General features: G+C 37.7%; 1 protein-coding gene across 2 annotated transcripts in view; it reads left to right on the top strand.

The window, feature by feature from the left end:
* Positions 1-19,946, top strand: part of PTPN22 (protein tyrosine phosphatase non-receptor type 22) — a 56,121-nt gene that overhangs the window by 22,379 nt on the left and 13,796 nt on the right. For both annotated transcript variants that reach the window (XM_049880039.1, XM_049880040.1), the window contains 7 exons: positions 10,873-10,949; positions 11,099-11,922; positions 14,259-14,342; positions 14,478-14,608; positions 16,123-16,150; positions 17,029-17,112; positions 17,394-17,509. In XM_049880039.1, the coding sequence (XP_049735996.1) occupies positions 10,873-10,949; positions 11,099-11,922; positions 14,259-14,342; positions 14,478-14,608; positions 16,123-16,150; positions 17,029-17,112; positions 17,394-17,509 (1,344 nt within the window). The remainder of the gene's footprint in view (positions 1-10,872; positions 10,950-11,098; positions 11,923-14,258; positions 14,343-14,477; positions 14,609-16,122; positions 16,151-17,028; positions 17,113-17,393; positions 17,510-19,946) is intronic.

The following is a 19,946-nucleotide window of genomic DNA, read 5'->3' on the forward strand; positions in this document are numbered from 1 at the left end:
TCCCAGAACAGTGTTAAATAATAGAAGTGATACTGGCACACTGACTTTACTAAGAATGATTCTGGTGTTTGACTACTAAAAAAAAAAAAAAAAAATTTTTGACTACTAAGCAGGTATTTATTCATTGTTTGAAGAAAATATTCATGGATTCCTATTTTACTAAGAAAAATTTTCAGACATAATGTCAAATTCTATCAAGTGTATATTTTTGCATCTATACGATGATCACATGGATTTTCTCCTTTGACCTATTAATATAATGAATATTATCATTTGACTTGTTAATATCAAATCATCTTTATACTCTTAGAATAATCCTACTTGAACAAGGAATATTATGCTTCTATTGTGTTGCTGGAGTATGTGGGCTAATATTTTATTTAGGTTCCAGGAAGTATCAATACTCAATTTAGTGCCGAACCAAAAAAATCAAACCCATTGCCATTGAGTCAGTTCCAACTCATAGTAACCCTATAGGACAGAGTAGAACTGCCCCATATGGTTTCCAAGTAGTGGCTGGTAGATTCGAACAGCTGGCCTTTTGGTTAGCAGTCATAGCTCTTAACCTCTGCACCACCAGGGCTCCAAATTTAGCACAGTAGAAATATAAGAGGTACCTGGGTGGTATGAACAGTTTGTAATTGGCTACTAACCCAATGCAGTTCAAACCCACCCAGCAGGACCACAGAAGAAAGTCCTGGTGAACTGCTTCTGTAAAGATTATAGCCGAGAAAACGCTATGGGGCAGTTCTACTCTGTAACACATGGGATCGCCATGAGTCAGGGGCTGACTCAATGGCAGCTAACAACAACGGCAGCAGCAGCAACAGCAGCAGTATAATAGCTGCAGTAATTTCAGTTGTTTGGAATGAGTCCTTAGCCAGTAAATGGGAACAAAGAACACGGAGGGATCTGGTTAAAGCCAGCCAGAGCGGACTGCTTCCTGGAAGATGGGGTAGACGTTCTTTTCCCTATTCCTCTCACTAAATACAACTAAAAACCCTGCACATTATATGTAAAACAAACATTTAAAAAAAAATCTTGAGACCCAAGGAATGACATGGTGTTGAGTTCCCTGGGGTTTTTTTTTTTTTTTTTAATCTCATATACCCTAGACTTGGAGCTGGAAAAACCAACAGCCAACAGCACAGACAAAAAAAAAAAAAAAAGCCCCAATAAAAGCTTCCTCTTTCTAGCCAAAGGACCAGAAAAGGGGTAGCTTAGCAGACAGAAAACTTTTTGACAGTAACCACTCTACTCCAGAAGAACATCAAAGAAATACTGGCCCTAACTCCACTCATGTCAGCAAAGGCTTAGTGAGGCACCTAGACTTCGCCCTGGCAAGGCTTAATAAAGTGACCCAATATCCCTGCTGGGGTGGTATCAGAGAAGGCAAAGTAGAGAGCTGGAACTTTGAGACCCACTGGACCATAATGAGCTCCTCTCTCCCCAGTATCAGTGGGTTTTCTCTTTGTTCTCCCCGCTGAGTAGTGTCAGAGGAGGCCTAGTGGAGAATCAGGACTTTCATCATCATCCAGGTATAATGAGGCCACTCTTACTACGGTATCACTGAAGGCCACCTGGGGAGCCTCCCATCAGCATCAGCAGAGGCTAAATGAGGAACCCGGTGGAGGTAGCCTCCGGCTAACAGCAGCAAGGCAGCATCCCGCGCCCGCCCGCCACTTCTTTCCCCTGCCAGAGCAGTGTGAGAAAAAGCCATGTAACAGAAGGTTTAAATAAGATCCAGAGTCTTATAACATAACATGAAAATGTCCAGGTTTCAATTATAAATCACTTGTTATCCCAAATACCATGTAGATTTAAAACTGAATGAAGAAAGACAGTCAATGCCAATAATGGATGCTAACACTGAGGTGACAGAGATATTAGGATTGTTTGACAAATATTTTAAAGCAGCCATGATAAAAATGCTTAAATGAGCAATTACAAACAGGCTTAAATGAAAAAATAGAAAGCCTCAGCAAAGAAATATTAAGTCTCAGCAAAGAAAAAGAAGATATAGAGAAGGACCAAATGCAAATTTTAGAACTGAAAAATACAATAACTGAAATACAAAAGCTCAGGAGATGGGCTCAATAACAGAATAGAGGGTACAGAGGAAAGAATCAGTGAACCAGAAGATAGTACAAATAGAAATTACCCAATCTGAAGAACAGAAAAAATAGACTGAAAAAAATAAATAAGTCTCAGGGACCTATAGGACTATAACAAAAAAAATTTAACATTCCTGTCATCCGAGTTCCAGAAGGAGAGGAGAAAGAGGGTGGGGCTGAAAACGTACTAGATGATACATCCTAATTAAACTTTTGAAACTAAAGAAAAAGGAAAGCCCTAGAAAGCGGCCAGAAAAAAACAACACGTTAACTATAGGGGGGAAAAAAACCACATTAGAATAAAGTGAACTTCTCATCAGAAACTAAGGAGGCCAGAAGGAAGTGGCACAACATTTTTCAAGTGCTGAAAGACAAGAACTGTCAATCTACAATCCTATACCTTGTGAAAATATCCTTCAGGATTGAAGATGAAGGAGAACTAAGAATTTGTTGCTAGCAGACCCACTATAAAAGAATGGGAAAGGAAGTTTTCCAAACCAAAATGAATAAAAGAAGAAACCTTGGAACATCAGAAAGAAAGAAAAGAAGGGAGGAAGAAAAGAAAAAAAGGAAGGAAGTGGAAAGCCAAAACATGGGTAAATACAATAGGCTTTCCTTCTCCTCTTGAGTTTTCCAAGTTATGTTTGACAATCGAAGCAACAATTATAACACTTTCTGATGAGATTATAAATATATGTAGGAGAAATATATAAGACAATTGTTATAAATAGAGGAGAGTAAGGAATATAAAGGGAGGTAAGGTTTCTATACTTCATTTGAGTGATAAAACGACAATACCAGGAGATTGTAATAAATTATGTATATATAATACATATTGCTACCATTTAAAAAAGATATTCAAACAGGTACACTCGAAAGTGCTACAGGAAAATAAAAATAAAATTCTAAAAAAAACACAGGAGAAAGAAAACAGAAATGAGAAGGAGAGCAAACAGAAAACAAAAAGTAAATGGTGGTCTTAAGCCCTAATATATCAATAATTACATTAAATGTACATGGTCTAAACACACCAATTAAAAGACAGATTGGCAGAGTGAATAAAAACATGACCCAACTATATGCTCTTTATAAGAAACTTACTTCAAATGTAACATACAGGTAGTTTGAAAGTTTTTTTTTTTTTTTTACGAAAGGTATATCATGCAAATATGCATCAGAGGAAAGCATGAGTGGCTACATTAGTATCAGGTAAAGTAGACTTCAGAGCAAAGAAAATTACCACAGACATAGAGCCATCATGTAATAATAAAAGGATGAATTCACCAAGGCAGGTGATTGTGACGATGGTTGCACAATTCTGTGAATATACTAAAAACTATTGAATTGTACACTTTATATGCATGAATTATAAAGCGGTTATATTAAAAAACATGTATATTATATTAAAAAACTATTATCCCCGTTTTGTAGAAGGAAACTGAAACTTAAAGTGGTTAAGTAGTTTGCTTCAAGTCTCAGAGCTGGTAAGACAAAGAGCCAGAACCTGATTTGTTTGATTGTAAAGCCTGTTCTCCTAATACTAAACTATCTCATCAGTAAGAATATTAGGTACTAAATTTATAAATTCCCCATGTGTCTGTCAGTTTGTCATACTGTGGGGGCTTGCATGTTGCTGTGTTGCTATAAGTCATATCACTGGTATTCAGATACCAGCAGGGTCACCGATGGTGGACCGGTTTCAGCTGAGCTTCCAGACTAAGACTGGGAAGAAGGGCCCAGCAGTCTACTTCTGAAAAGAATTAGCCAGTGAAAAGCTTTTGAATAGCAGCGGAACATTGTCTGATATATCGTTGTTAGGTGCCGTTGAGTTGGTTCTGACTCATAGTGACCCTATGCACAACAGAACGAAATACTGCCCAGTCCTGTGCCATCCTCACAATCGTTGTTATGCTTGAGCTCATTGTTGCAGCCACTGTGTCAATCCACCTTGTTGAGGATCTTCCTCTCTTCCCCTGACCCTGTACTTTACCAAGCATGATGTCCCTCTCCAGGGGCTGATCCCTCCTGACATCATGTTTGAAGTATGTAAGACACAGTCTCACCATCCTTGCTTCTAAGAAGCATTCTGGCTCTACTTCTTCCAAGACAGATTTGTTTGTTCTTTTGGCAGTCCGTGGTATATCCAATATTCTTTGCCAACACTGTAATTCAAAGGCGTCAATTCTTCTTCGATCTTTCTTATTCATTGTCCAGCTTTCACATGTGTATGATGCAGTTGAAAATACCATGGCTTGGGTCAGGCACACTTTAGTCTTCAAGGTGCCATCTTTACTTTTCAACGCTTTAAAGAGATCCTTTGCAGTAGATTTGCCCAATGCGATGTGTCATTTGATTTCTTAACTGCTGCCAGGGGCTGACTGTGGAACAGAACATCAACTGCTCATATGCAAGATCAAACTGAAACTAAAAAAAAATCTGAGCAAGTCCATGAGAGCCAAAATATGACCTTGGGTATGTGGTTGTTGTTGTTAGGTGCCGTAGAGTTGGTTCCGACTTACAGCGACCCTATGCACGACAGAACGAAACACTGCCTGGTCCTGTGCCATCCTTACAATTGTTGTTATGCTTGAGCTCATTGTTGCAGCCACTGTGTCAATCCACCTCGTTGAGGGTCTTCCTCTTTTCTGCTGACCCTGTACTCTGCCAAGCATGATGTCCTTCTCCAGGGACTGATCTCTCCTGACAACACGTCCAAAGTATGTAAGACGCAGTCTCGCCATCCTTGACTATAAGGAGCATTCTGGCCACACTTCTTCCAAGACAGATTTGTTCGTTCTTTTGGCGGTCCATGGTATATTCAATATTCTTCGCCGACACCACAATTCAAAGGCATCAACTCTTCTTTGGTCTTCCTTATTCATTGTCCAGCTTTCACACGCATATGATGCGATTGAAAATACCATGGCTTGGGTCAGGCACACCTTAGTCTTCAGGGTGACGTCTTTGCTCTTCAACACTTTGAAGAGGTCCTTTGCAGCAGATTTACCCAATGCAATGCATCTTTTGATTTCTTGACTGCTGCTTCCATGGCTGTTGATTGTGGATCCAAGTAAAATGAAATCCTTGACAACTTCAATCTTTTCTCTGTTTATCATGATGTTGCTTATTGGTCCAGTTGTGAGGATTTTTGTTTTCTTTATGTGGAGGTGTAATCCATACTGAAGGCTGTGGTCTTTGATCTTCATTAGTAAGTGCTTCAAGTCCTCTTCACTTTCAGCAAGCGAGGTTGTGTCACCTGCATAATACAGGTTGTTAATGAGTCTTCCTCCAATCCTGATGCCCCATTCTTCTTCATATAGTCCAGCTTCTCTTATTATTTGTTCAGCATACAGATTAAATAAGTATGGTGAAAGAATACAACCCTGATGCACAACTTTCCTGACTTTAAACCAATCAGTATCCCCTTGTTCTGTCTGAACAACTGCCTCTTGATCTATGTAAAGGTTCCTCATGAGCACAATGAAGTGTTCTGGAACTTGAGTATATGCTGCCTGAATTTAGAGACCATCTCAAGAACAGATTTGATGTGTTGAACACTAGTGACCAAAGATGAAACAAGTTGTGGAATGACATCAAGGACATCATATATGAAGAAAGCAAGAGGTCATTGAAAAGACAGGAAAGAAAGGAAAGACCAAGATGGATGTCAGAGGAGACTCTAAAACTTGCTCAAGAACGTCGAGCAGCTAAAGCAAAAGGAAGAAATGATGAAGTAAAAGAACTGAACAGAACAAAGTAAAGTATTATAATGACATGTGCAAAAAGCTGGAGATAGAAAACCAAAAGGGAAGAGCACGCTTGGCGTTTCTCAAGCTGAAAGAACTGAAGAAAAAATTCAAGCCTCAAGTTGCAACAGTGAAGGATTCTATGGGGAAAATATTAAACGATGCAGGATACATCAAAAGAAGATGGAAGGAATATACAGAGTCATTATAACAAAAAGAATTAGTCGATGTTCAAACATTTCAAGAGGTAGCCTATAATCAGGAACTGATGGTACTGAAGGAAGAAGGCCAAGCTGCACTGAGGGCATTGACGAACAACAAGGCTCCAGGAATTGACGGAATATCAATTGAGATGTTTCAACAAACGGATGCAGCACTGGAGGTGCTCACTTGTCTATCCCAAGAAACATGGAAGACAGCTTCCTGGCCAACTGACTGTAAGAGATCCATATTTATGCCTATTCCCAAGGAAGGTGATCCAACCGAATGTGGAAATTATAGAACAATATCATTAATATCACACACAAGCAAAATTTTGCTGAAGATCATTCAAAAACGGCTGCAGCAGTATATCGACAGGGAACTGCCAGAAATTCTGGCCAGTTTCTGAAGAGGACGTGGAACTGAGGATATCATTGCTGATGTCAGATGGATCCTGGCTGAAAGCAGAGAATACCAGAAGGATATTTACATGTGTTTTATTGACTGTGCAAAGGCATTCGACTGTGTGGATTATAACAAACTATGGATAACACTGTGAAGAATGGGAATTCCAGAACACTTAATTGTGCTCGTGAGGAACTTGTACATAGATCAAGAGGCAGTTGTTTGGACAGAATAAGGGGACACTAAATGTTTTCTGATATAGTGCTGGAAGATGAGCCCTCCAGGTTGGAAGGCACACAAACGATGACTGGGGAAGAGCTACCTCCTCAAAGTAGAGCTGACCTTAATGATGTGGATGGAGTAAAGCTTTTGGGACCTTTATTTACTGACGTGGCACAACTCAAAATGAGAAGAAACAGCTACAAACATCCATTAATAATCAGAATGTGGTATGTACAAAGTGTGAATCTAGAAAATTGTCAAAATGAAATGGAGCACATAAACATCTATCTCCTAGGCATTAGTGAGCTGATATGGACTGGTATTGGCCGTTTTGAATTGGACAATCATATGGTCTACTATGCCAGGAAAGACAACTTGAAGGGGAATGGCGTTGCATTCATTGTCAAAAGGAACATTTCAAGATCTATCCTGAAGTATAATGTTGTCATCGATAGGATAATATCTATATGCTTACAAGGAAGACCAGTTACTAGGACTATTATTCAAATGTAAGTACCAACCACTAAGGCCACTGGTAAAGAAATTGAAAATTTTTACCAGCTTCTGCAGTCTGAAATTGATCGAACATGCAATCAGGATGCATTGATTATTGGTGGTTGGAATGCGAAAGTTGGAAACAAGGAAGCAGGGTTGGTAGTTGGAAAATATGGCCTTGGTAACAGAAGTGATGCCGGAGATTGCATGATCGAATTTTGCAAGACCAGTGACATCTTTATTGCAAATACCTTTTTTCAACAACATAAATGGCGACTATATATGTGGACCTCACCAGGTGGGATACACAGGAATCAAATCGACTACATCTGTGGAAAGAGATGATGCAAAAGCTCAATATCATCAGTCAAAACAAGGCCAGGGGCTGACTGTGGAACAGATCATCAATTGCGCGTGTGCAAATTCAAGCTGAAGCTGAGAAAATTAGAACAAGTCCATGGGAGCCAAAGTACTACCTTGAATATATCCCACCTGAATTTAGAGACCATGTCAAGAATAGATTTGATGCATCGAACACTAATGACTGAAACCAGAGGAGTTGTGGAATGACATAAAGGACATCATATATGAAGAAAGCAAGAGGTCATTAAAAAGAGAGGAAAGAAAGAAAAGACCAAAATGGATGTCAGAAGAGACTCTGAAACTTGCTCTTGAACATCCAGTAGCTAAAACGAAAGGAAGAAATGATGAAGTAAAAGAACTGAACAGAAGATTTCAAAGGGCGGCTTGAGAAGACAAAGTATTATAATGACATGTACAAAGAGCTGAAGATAGAAAACTAAAAGGCAAGAACACACCTAGCATTTCTCAAGCTGAAAGAACTGAAGAAAAAAATTCAAGACTTGAGTTGCAATAGTGAAGGATTCTATGGGGAAAATATTAAATAATGCCGGCAACATCAAAAGAAGATGGAAGGAATATACAGAGTCATTATACCAAAAAGAATTAGTTGACGTTCAACCATTTCAAGAGGTAGCATGTGATCAGGAACCGATAGTACTAAAGGAAGAAGTCCAAGCTGCACTGAAGGCATTGGCAAAAAACAAGGCTCCAGGAATCGATGGAATATTGATGGAGATGTTTCAACAAATGGATGCAGTGCTGGAAGTGCTCACTCTTCTATGCCAGGAAATTTGGAAGACAGCTACCTGGCTAGCCGACCGGAAGAGATCCATATTTATGCCTATTCCCAAAAAAGGTGATCTAACCAAAAGCAGAAATTATCAAACAATATCATTAATATTACATGCAAGCAAAATTTTGCTGAAGATCATTCAAAAGGGGCTGCAGCAGTATTTCTACGAGGAACTGCCAGAAATTCAGGCTGGATTCAGAAGAGGATGTGGAACCATCATTACTGATGTCTGATGGCTCAGAGAATACTAGAAAGATGTTTACCTGTGTTTTGTTGACTCTTCAAAGGCATCCGACTCTATGTGTCATAACAAATTATGGATAACATTGTGAAGAATGGGAATTCCAGAACACTTAATTGTGCTTGTGAGGAACCTGTACATAGACCAAGAGGCAGTTGTTTGAACAGAACAAGAGGATACTGCGTGGTTTAAAGTCAGGAAAGGTGTGCATCAGGGTTGTATCCTTTCACCATACCTATTCAATATGTATGCTGAGCAAATAATCTGAGAAGCTGGAGTATATGAAGAAGAATGGGGCATTGGGATTGGAGGAAGACTCATTAATAACCTGTGTTATGTAGATGACACAACCTTGCTTGCTGAAAATGAAGACGACTTGAAGCGCTTACCTATGAAAATCAAAGACCACGGCCTTCAGTATGGATTATACCTCAACATAAAGAAAACAAAGATCCTCACAACTAGACCAATAAGCAACATCATGATAAAAGGAGAAAGACTGAATTCAAGGATTTCATTTTACTTGGATCCACAATCAACAGCCATGGAAGCAGCAGTCAAGAAATCAAAAGACGCATTGCATTGGGCAAATTCTGCTGCAAAAGACCTCTTCAAAGTGTTGAAAAGCAAAGATGTCACCTTGAAGACTAAGTTGTGCCTGACCCAAGCCATGGTATTTTCAGTCGCATCATATGCATGTGAAAGCTGGACAATGAATAAGAAAGATCAAAGAAGAATTGACGCCTTTGAATTGTGGTGTTGGCGAAGAATATTGAATATACCATGGACTGCCAAAAGAACAAATCTGTCTTGGAAGAAGTACAACCAGAATGCTCCTTAGAAGCAAGGATGAGGAGACTAATCTTCCATACTTTGGACATGTTATCAGGCGGGATCTGTCCCTGAAGAAGGATATCATGCTTCGTAAAGCATAGATAGGGTCAGTGAAAAAGAGGAAGACCCTCAACAAGATGGACTGACACAGTGCATGCAACAATGGGCTGAAGCATAACAACAATTGTGAGCATGGCGCAGTGCTTCATTCTGTAGTACACAGGGTTGCTATGAGTTGGAACCAACTCGATGGCACTTAACAACAACAAATTTATAAATAGAGCAAATTTAATAAAATTAAATTTATTATTAAGTATCTCCAATACGTCAGGGGAGATAGTGGAAAATAAAGTTTAGATAGGGTAGAGTTAGATCATGGTAAGATTTAAAAGTTAGGTAGTAAAATTAGATCTTAATCAGCTGGTTCATTCATCCAACAAATATTTTTTTGGTTCATATATATATACCAGTCACTGTTTTAAGCCTTGAAGACACAGTGTTAAACAAGAGAAGTTCTCACCCTACTACCCAAGAAAACTAGAGCTTACATTTTTGTGGAGGAAAATAGATCATAAACAAATGGAATAAAAAAAATTCTATTTTTTTAAGATGCATGTTTTCCTACATTTTAACATCTTCTGAAATTAGAATGTATCATATAATTGGTGGTATCTTACAGTTGACAGTGACTTTTTTGTTTACATTTTACCAACTCCGGAAGCAGGATTTTGTTTGTTTGTTTTACAATCAATGGTATGTGTATGAGATTGAGAGTGGCTGGAAAGTTGTGTGAGAGTGTGGTTTTAGATGGAGTGGTCAGGGAAGGTTTCCTTATGGCAGATGATGTTTAAGCAGAAATGTAATTACTTAGAAGAAGTCAGCCATGCAAAATCTGGAGCAAGAATTTTTTAATCAGAAGGAACAACAGTAAGTGTAAAAACCTTGAATTAGGAATGAGTTTGGCATGCTTGAGGAATGACAAGAAAGCCCATGTAGCAGAATCTGGTGAATGGAACAAGATGAAATCAGAGAGATGGGTGGAGGGACCGAAAGGCATCTATTAATGTTAAGGGTTGAAATAATGAAATTTCTGAAAGTAGGGGGTCCTTGAGAATAAAGTTACCCCAAGAACATATTAAAATTACCGTATTTGAATGGATCACACTATAAGCAAATCTTCTGTAGTTTCTATAACACTATTAATCCTTCATTCTAATCCTTTTGATCTCAGTATGTGAATAAATTCTTACTAGGTTCAATATTTTGGAAGCTCAAGTAACCCTTTCATAAATTATTTTAAATCTTTGTTTTCTGAAATATTACTTCTTAGACTTATGAATAAAAGCAGGTAAGTGAGCAAATGTATCCGTTAAAAAAGTTTTCTTGGTTAAAATTTTCCCTATCTTCCCAAACATCTCATTTGACATTGCTAAAAACCAATCTCTACTTCTCTTGAAGATTCAAGCAAAGTATTCAGTTCCTGAGCAAAATTCCACTCTAGAAGCAGACCCTTATCCTCTTAGCTTACCAAAAAGGTGAGTACAATTTTACACATTATCTAAATACTGTCTAGTTGTGTCTGAGAGGTGAATCTCATGCTTATAACTTACTATGATGCTGGGAAAGGTATACTGGAAGAGGCCTCTTTGGGGGTATAGTATCATCACTACTCTTTCTGTTTTAGCTCCATAAAAGAAGCAACAATGATGAACCAACAGAACAAACAAAGCACGATGGTGGAAAAAGGAGAGACTTCTTCCTTTGACTTTAGGACTTCTGAAATAAGTGAAAGGGAAGGGTTTGTTTTACACCCTGCTAAACAGGGCATTTCTTTTGACTTTTTGGAGCTAAACTGTGGCTGTAAAAATGCCGACAGAACTATGAAATGGGAGACAAAGACATTTCCAATGGCTGGGGAGCCTCTACAGAAGCATCAAAGTTTGGACTTGAGCTCCATTTTGTTTGGGGCATGTCCTAATTCAAAACCTATAAATGCAGCCCAAAGACATTTTGATTCAAAGCAGCCAATAACACGGACCAAATCAACTCCCTTTGAACTGATACAGCAGAGAGAAACAAAGGAGTTGGACATCAAGGAAGATTTTTCTTATTTGGAATCTCAACTGCACAATTCATGTTTTGTGGAGTTGCAGGCTCAAAAACTGATGCATGCTTCTTCAGCAGAACTGAATTATTCACTGCCACGTGACCCTAAGCACCAAATATGTAATGCCTCAAATGTAAAGCAGCATGACCCTAGTGATTTTAGTGTACATTCTTACATGTCTTTAGCAGAAGACCCCTATTTTTCACCATTGCCTCCAGGTAGTGCTGGTTCTAAGATGTCTCTTGATTTACCTGAGAAGCAGGATGGAGCTGTTTTTCCTCGTTCTTTGTTGCCCACATCCTCTACAACCATATTCTCTTATTACAATTCACATGATTCTTCAGCACCGAATTCTCCGACTAATTTTCCCCCACCGCTGAACCAAGAGACAGTAGTAATGGGTAAGTTATTTTTAAAAGTTTGTATGCCATTTTAGATTTCACTTCATTTCTATAGAATATTTGGTTTCTCCTCCCCATCTCCCTCCTCTTTCTTCTTGTCCTCTTGCTCTTCCTCCTCCTCAAATAAACTAATTTCAGGAAGGCTTTAATGATGTGAAAAAGTTGAAAATAGCAGTATCAAACATGCAGTATTCCATAAAACAGACAGTAGTGAGCAGTTAGATCTGGTACAGGAAATATACCAGCAGGCATGCTTCTAAAGAAAGCAATCCTCATTCGTAGACCCACAATGAGAAGCAGTTTCCAAAAGAACAGCAAAGAAGATCTGATCAACAGCACCACATGGGCCACCCAGAATTTTCTTTGTACAATCATTTGGCTATACTGAACTGAACATACTGCTAAAAACTGGATTCTTCTCCTGTGGGAGTTGGAAAAGGAGGATCTAATTTCCTGCTTTTTACAGTAATTTATATTACTGTATGCACTATGTCTGTTCCCGTCAGGTTGATCTGCTCCATAGGGTTTACAAGGAGTGGCTGGTAGATTTGAACTGCCAACCTTCTGGTTAGCAATCTGGACTCTTAACCACTGTGCCACCAGGGCACAAATAATATGTGCTCAGCATTCTGTGCAGAGTTTTTATATTATATACACCTTTACTTTCGTGGAAACCCTGGTAGCATAGTGGTTAAGAGTTTGGCTGTTAGCCAAAAGGTCAGCAGTTTGAATCCACCAGGCGTTCCTTGGAAACCATATGGGGGCAGTTCTACTCTGTCCTACAGGGTCACTATGAGTTAGAATCGACTTGATGGCAATGGGTTTTTACTTTCATACTTTATCTCTTGTATAATTGTGTATTTTTGCATTCTATACACATTGTTTTGTTTTACTGGGTGATTTGAAAGCAGAAGTGACTTTCCTGTTAGAGATGATTTTAACAGTTTAAAGTGGAAGAAGGTGAGGGAAAGCAAAGAGCAAGTTTAAATCTCTCAGGTATATCATCAGATAATTTATAAAGAAAATTCTACCTGGATAGGAAGTAGACAAAACTTTTGTTTTTATTGTACAGAGTTTCTTTCTTTTTTTTTTTTTAGTAACTTTTATTGAGCTTCAAGTGAACGTTTACAAATCAAGTCAGTCTGTCACATATAAGTTTACATACATCTTACTCCGTACTCCCACTTGCTCTCCCCCTAATGAGTCAGCCCTTCCAGTCTCTCCTTTCGTGACAATTTTGCCAGCTTCCCACTCTCTCTATCCTCCCATCCCCCCTCCAGACAGGACATGCCAACACAATCTCAAGTGTTCACCTGATATAATTAGCTGACTCTTCATCAGCATCTCTCTCCCACCCACTGTCCAGTCCCTTTCATGTCTGATGAGTTGTCTTCAGGGATGGTTCCTGTCCTGTGCCAACAGAAGGTCTGGGGACCATGGCCGCCGGGATTCCTCTAGTCTCAGTCAGACCATTAAGTATGGTCTTTTTATGAGAATTTGGGGTCTGCATCCCACTGATCTCCTGCTCCCTCAGGAGTTCTCTGTTGTGTTCCCTGTCAGGGCAGTCATCGATTGTGGCCGGGCTCCAACTAGTTCTTCTGGTCTCAGGATGATGTAGGTCTGTACAGAGTTTCTTAATAGACACATGTGCAGAGCTTTCATTTGTAGCTTTGTTGCAAAAATATTTTATCTGGATTTAGGAAGTTCTTCCTTTGATTAGATTATTTTATATTCTTTGACCTTGTTTTTGAATTTAAAGGTATTTTCTTTTTCTAGGCGCCCATAATACCTTAGGCTTCTCTCAGCACCAACATAATTAAAAAACAAATCCTTATCTTCAAGGATTATAGCAACACTGATATGTGTGCCATCTGGTGGCAGTTTCTTACAACAGCATTTAAAAAACCATTTTCTATAAAAATTTTGTAACATTTCTGTGAAAATAAAGAAAACCCAGTCATACCATTGTTCAGTGAAAAGGAAAAGCATCCATATCCTTGGCTTCTGTGTGGAATGAAGGACAGATGCTAAAATGTTCATGAGTTCATTTACTATGTAACTGAATCTTTGCCATGTCAAGGTGCATCGTAATATACTCACTGACTCAGTGAAAATACTTCCTGGCTTTTGAACGTAATAATACATTTTGAAGAATAAGCAAAAATCTCCTGGGTTTGCAACGTAAGATTAGAGGATTTGTTTTTTCCTTGAGTGAACAGGTACCAGCTTAAATATTAACAGTGCTTTAAGGAATTTAACCAAGATTAGGATGTAGGAATTTTCTTTGGATTGTTCTAATTAAACATTGTGCTTCTATCTCTTGACCTTCTGGATAGCAACTTCTCCGAAGACAGATGATGAAGTCCCCCCTCCACTGCCCGAACGGACACCTGAATCTTTTATTGTGGTTGAGGAAGCCGGTGAGTACAGTTAAGTGTGGATGAACCAGATGAAATCACAGGTCCCTTCAGTGTTCTATGTGTGACTACTGAGTAACATTTCTGCTCTAAAATAATAGTGCTTCTAGGAATTGGCCTATATTTACTTTTTTCCAGGAGACATCCCACCGAGTGCTCCCAGGCCCCTATCTTCAGTCGTGAAGGTAAAAACAGGGACATCACTGGAATGGAGTGGAACATCTGAATTTAAGAAATTTGATGACTCTGTGAGACTTAGACCAACCAAGGTCAGTCACTTGTTTTCTGACTCTATTAATTTGGATTCAACTGACTATTTTATTTTAGCACCTATCATTCAATAAATATTAAGCAGATATTACTACTTATAAGATAACATGCTGGAGGGTGTGGGAGAGAAAAAGATGCATAAGACACAATTCTTGCCCTTGAACTTATAGGCTAGTACTGGAGATAGAGGATATGTACAAAAGTCTTTTTTTTTTTTTTGGTCTATATTTATTATAAAAAGGCAAATATGGTCAGTGCCATATGAATATAAAAAGAGATTTGGAGTGTGCGAGATACCTTCAGGTTGGCAGTGATCAAGGAAAGACTTAGCGAAAGAGGAAACACTTGAGTCTGGAAGGATGGTGAAGGCAAAAATAAGAAATGTTTCATAAACGGATAGCTTGTTCATATTAGTCATTTGGTAGTCTATATCACGTTAACTGTAATAATGTGTTCCTTTTTATAATTGTGGATTTTTGCATATTGTTTGGTTTTGGGAGTAATTTTTTGAATGAGAGATGTGCCTATTAAGATTAACCTTTTGGAATAATGTTTCCTGCTTCTGGAAGAAAAATCTATTACTTCTAACAATCTATTATGCATCTCTATATATTTTACAGACCAATCATCTTAAAATTTCAGATGTCAGAAAAATAATTAACTAAATAAACGTTTAAAAGTGCCTACAATTGTATGGTAGGCAACTATTCTTCTAACTTTTAAAATTGCCAATTTAATGTACTAATAATTGTTATTATTATTGTTAATAATATGCACACATGTATTGATCTTTATCTTAGCTCCAAGAGAAAAGACAATCACACCCTTTCCAATGTCGTAAAATAACTATTCAATTTCAACAACTAACCTCTAATTGAATTTTCAGGGAAATTTTCTAAGTAGAAAGAAAATAAATAACTCAGAGGGGATCCATTGAGGACTAATGGATATAACAATCCCTGCAAAGGTTAAAGAAACCCTAGTGGTGTAGTGGTTAAGTGCTATGGCTACTAACCAAAAGGTTGGCAGTTCAAATCCACCAGGTGCTTGCTGCTTGGAAACACTATGGGGCAATTCTACTCTGTTCTATAGGGTCACTACAAGTCGGAATTGATTTGACGGCAATAGTTTTGGGTTTTGGCTTTTTGATAAGAGTTAAGGATGATTTTTCATAATTCAGCACACTTATGAATTATGAAAAATAGGGTCTATATTTTATAACTATCTCAATAACAAACCAAAAACCAAACCCAGTGCCGTTGAGTCCATTCCGACTCATAGCAACCCTATAGGACAAAGTAGAACTGCCCCATAGAGTTTCCAAGGAGTGCCTGGTGGATTCAAACTGCCGACCCTTTGGTTAGCAGCCATAGCACTTAACCACTACGCCACCAGGGTTTCCTACTATCTCAATAGGTATATGAAATATAATTTCAACTATGTCATTAATTGCTTCGAATTTGAATAGATTTATGTACATATTCTTGTCTCACTTTTTCCTTTTCCTTTTTAGAGTGTAAAACTTCGTAGTCCCAACTCAGGTAAAAATAAAATTTCCTTTGGCTTTAGATGACATTTAGCTCTAAGAATCTATACTGTAAAAATGCTCATTAAGTTTAGAGTAATTCACCTCAGGAGACACCAAGGTTTCCAGAACAACTTCCACTATTTATTGATTTATTTTTGGTTTTCCCAAGCTAGTTTTGTTTTGTCAAGGGCAAGGTGAGGACAGGGTTCCAGAATGCTGCTCCTTGATGTATAACCCTTATAAGATATTTCAAATAAAATCTCTTTAAAAATTTTGTTTATTATCTAATATCCAGATTGTGTTGAATTTTTTCTAATTATCTAAAAAAAAATCTTTTTATAGTTGGGCTTATTTGAATCTGGATTCAGTCTATACACTTCATTTAGTTTATATATTTTTTAAATCTTTTAAAACAGTTCTCTTTACTTTTTATATTTTCTCACACCGTTTATTTGTCCAAGAAAGTGGGTCATTTGTCCTAAAGACTGCTAACATTCTGGGTTTGGCTGATTGTATTCCCCATGGTTTTATTTAACATGTTCTTCTACCTGCAGAATTTCCTATACAAAGGTAGTTAGATCTAGAAGTGTGATTAAATTTAGGTTCAAATTCTTTGGAAGAATACTTTTGTAGGTGAGGTGTGAGTTTTTGATGAATCAAAGGCTCGTTGGCTAAAGAACTAGAAGAACAAAGTTCTTGAGGTACTAGTCATTGTCTTATAGGGTTGCTATGAGTCGGAATTGACTCAATGGTAATAGGTTTGGTTTTTTGGTTTGGTTTAGACTAATACTGAAGAGTTGGAAAAGTGCTCCAAAGCTAAAAGGGGTCTTGACTTATGAATTCTAACTGATGGATTTCTTTGCTTTACTGTATATATTCTTCTTATCATAGATCTACATCGAGATCATTCTTCTTCCCCACCACCTCCACTCCCAGAAAGAACCCAAGAGTCCTTCCTTCTTGCTGATGAAGACTGTAAGTAGCAGTACTGTCTCTCAAAAAAAAAGTTATAAGGATGAGAACATTAAAAAATGAGGACATTAAAGGTTAATAATAAAGTAGGATCTAAATGAAAAAGATATAAAGAATGATTAAGGTGAAAAGAATACATTAAAAAATCCATAATGTATAGTAAATATAATGTCTAAAAAGGCCAAGCTAAGAATTACTGAACATATACCTATATAACTTGAATGCTTAAGGAACTATGCAACAAAACACTTTTTCTTTTCTTTATTTCCTTGTCTGTTTTGTAGGTATGCAGGCCCAATCTGTAGAATCTTATTCTACTACCTGTCCTGACACCATAGGAAATTCAACATCTTCAAAACAGATATTGAAGACTCCTGGGAAAAGTTTCACAAGGAGTAGGGTAAAGAAGATTGGAGTTTTAGAAAACATGCCAGAGTCTTTCCAGTACTGAAGGTTTTCCTCCCGTATCACCATGATAGAAAATTAGATGAATTATATTCGCAATAGATTGGTGGTCTTATAGTAATCAAAATTAATAGAATGAAACCAAAAAGAAGAAGAAAATACAACTTCATTAAGAGTTTATTTCTCACGAAGATTAATTTATACATTTAAAACATACCAAATAAACATACTAACTTTTTTCTCCTAGAACTAGACAAACTAGTCCAGAATTCATATGGGGGGAAAAAAAAGGAGCAGGAATAGCCAGAAAACTAAAGGAAAAAAGAAAAAAAAGGGCAATGAAAAACACTGTAAAGCCTCAGTAATTAAAGTGATATATGTTACTGGTACATGAAAATAATCACATACCAACAGAACAGAACAAAAAGTATAGAAAAGTGACCCAAATATTTTTAGGAATTCAGTATATGATGAAGATGGCATCTCAAATCTGTGGGAAAAAGATGAACATTTTAATAACTGATATTGTATCAACTGGATAATCACCTGGGGGGGGGGTGGGCCAAAAACTAAAGTGGGATCCATATCTCACACCTACACCAGAATCAATTCTAGATGGATAAAATATTTAAATTAAAAAAAACAAGAACACAAAAAAATAGAAGTACTTAAAAAAAAAAAAACTTGGAAGATTCCTTTATAACTTGGGAGTGGGAGTGACTTATAATGATGACTCAAAATCCAGAAGCTATAAGAAAAAAAGATTTATAGGACTTTAGTTAAATTACTGTAATAGTAAATTCTGCATGGCCCCCCCCAAAAATTACCTTAAAAATCAAAAAGTAAAGAACGAATTGGAGAAAAGTATTTACAACTGGCATCATAAGCAAAGAGGTTATTTCTCTAGCATATAAAGAAGTTCTAGAAATTCACAGAATAACCCTAAAAGAAAAATGGGCAAAATACAGGATCAGATAGTTCAAAGAAAAATAAACGCACATCTTCTAGCCTTTAAGCATTTGATATGTTCAATTTCACTCATAATAAGAGAAATGCAAACTAAAACCATAGAACATACTGTTTTTCATTTATCAGACTGACAAATGCCAAAAGATTGATCATACATTCCATTACACACTCCTACATTGTCGGTGGGGGTGTCAAGCAATACAGCTTCTATAAAGGACAATTCAGCACAGTAAACCCTGGTGGGGTAGTGGTTAAGTGCTACAGCTGCTAACCAAGAGGCTGGCAGTTCAAATCCACCAGGTGCTCCTTGGAAACTCTCTGGGGCAGTTCTACTCTGTCCTACAATGTCGCTAGGAGTCGGAATCGACGCAACGGCCCTGGGTTTGGTTTGGTTTTGTTTTTCAGGATTACAAATGCACATATCCTTTGACCCAACGGCTTCACTTCTAGGAATCTATCCTGCAAATAGGCTACCAGGGTACACACTGCAGCATTATCTGTAAGGGCAGATGACTGGCAACAACACAAACGTTAATCATCAGAGGAACTCGTTAAATCATAAATCATGGCACATCCATATCATGGAATACTATAGAGCTGAAAATAAAATGAGGAGTCTTGACGTCTTTATATATAATTTATTGACTTTTACTTAAGAGGGAAATATACATTTTCTACTTACTTATATATTTATAATCGACTCTGGGAGAATAAGAAACTAACAGCAGCAGTTACCTACAGGGGCAGGTTCGAAACTGGAGAGATGGGGAACATGGACGCGAGGGTTAAATTTAACTATATTCCCTTTTATCCTTTCTGACTTTGAATTTTAAAGTTTGAAAAATGTAAATAAAATTTTTCAAAAGAAGAATTTATTCAATATCTACCCTCTCTCTCTCTCTCTATATATAATGACCCCATAAGACAGAGTAGAACTGCCCCATAGGGTTTCCAAGGAGTGGCTGGTGGATTCAAACTGCCAACCTTTTGGTTAGTAGCCAAACTCTTAACCACTGCACTACCAGGGCTCCATCTACTATATCGAAGAGCACATTTCTGTTAGATGTTAGGAAGACAGAAATGTCCTGGAGGACATCTACCTGCCCTGGAAAAGACTATAGTTAATCTGGTGGAACAGAATACCTATATGGCAAACATCATGTGAGTTATCAAGGAGAATAAAACACTAATGGAACAGATTAAAAACATACATGTTGAGGAAATGCTGAATAAAGAAGAAATTAGGATAGGTTTCTGAAAGAGAGAAGTTTGAGACTCCACCATAAAGGAGGCAGAGGACGTGGGTTTGCTAAAAGAAGGGAGAAGAAAGTATCATGGCTAACTGTATGGAAGCTGGTCTTAGTAAACTGAGTACTGAGTATGATTGGTAGAAATTTTTGGCTAGAATGGGAATGGCTATGTATCACAGCTATCTTTAGAAGTTCTTGTGGGTTCTGGAATGG

Source organism: Elephas maximus, chromosome 3 (assembly GCF_024166365.1).
Source record: "Elephas maximus indicus isolate mEleMax1 chromosome 3, mEleMax1 primary haplotype, whole genome shotgun sequence".
In the NCBI taxonomy this organism is placed as follows: Eukaryota; Metazoa; Chordata; class Mammalia; order Proboscidea; family Elephantidae; genus Elephas; species Elephas maximus.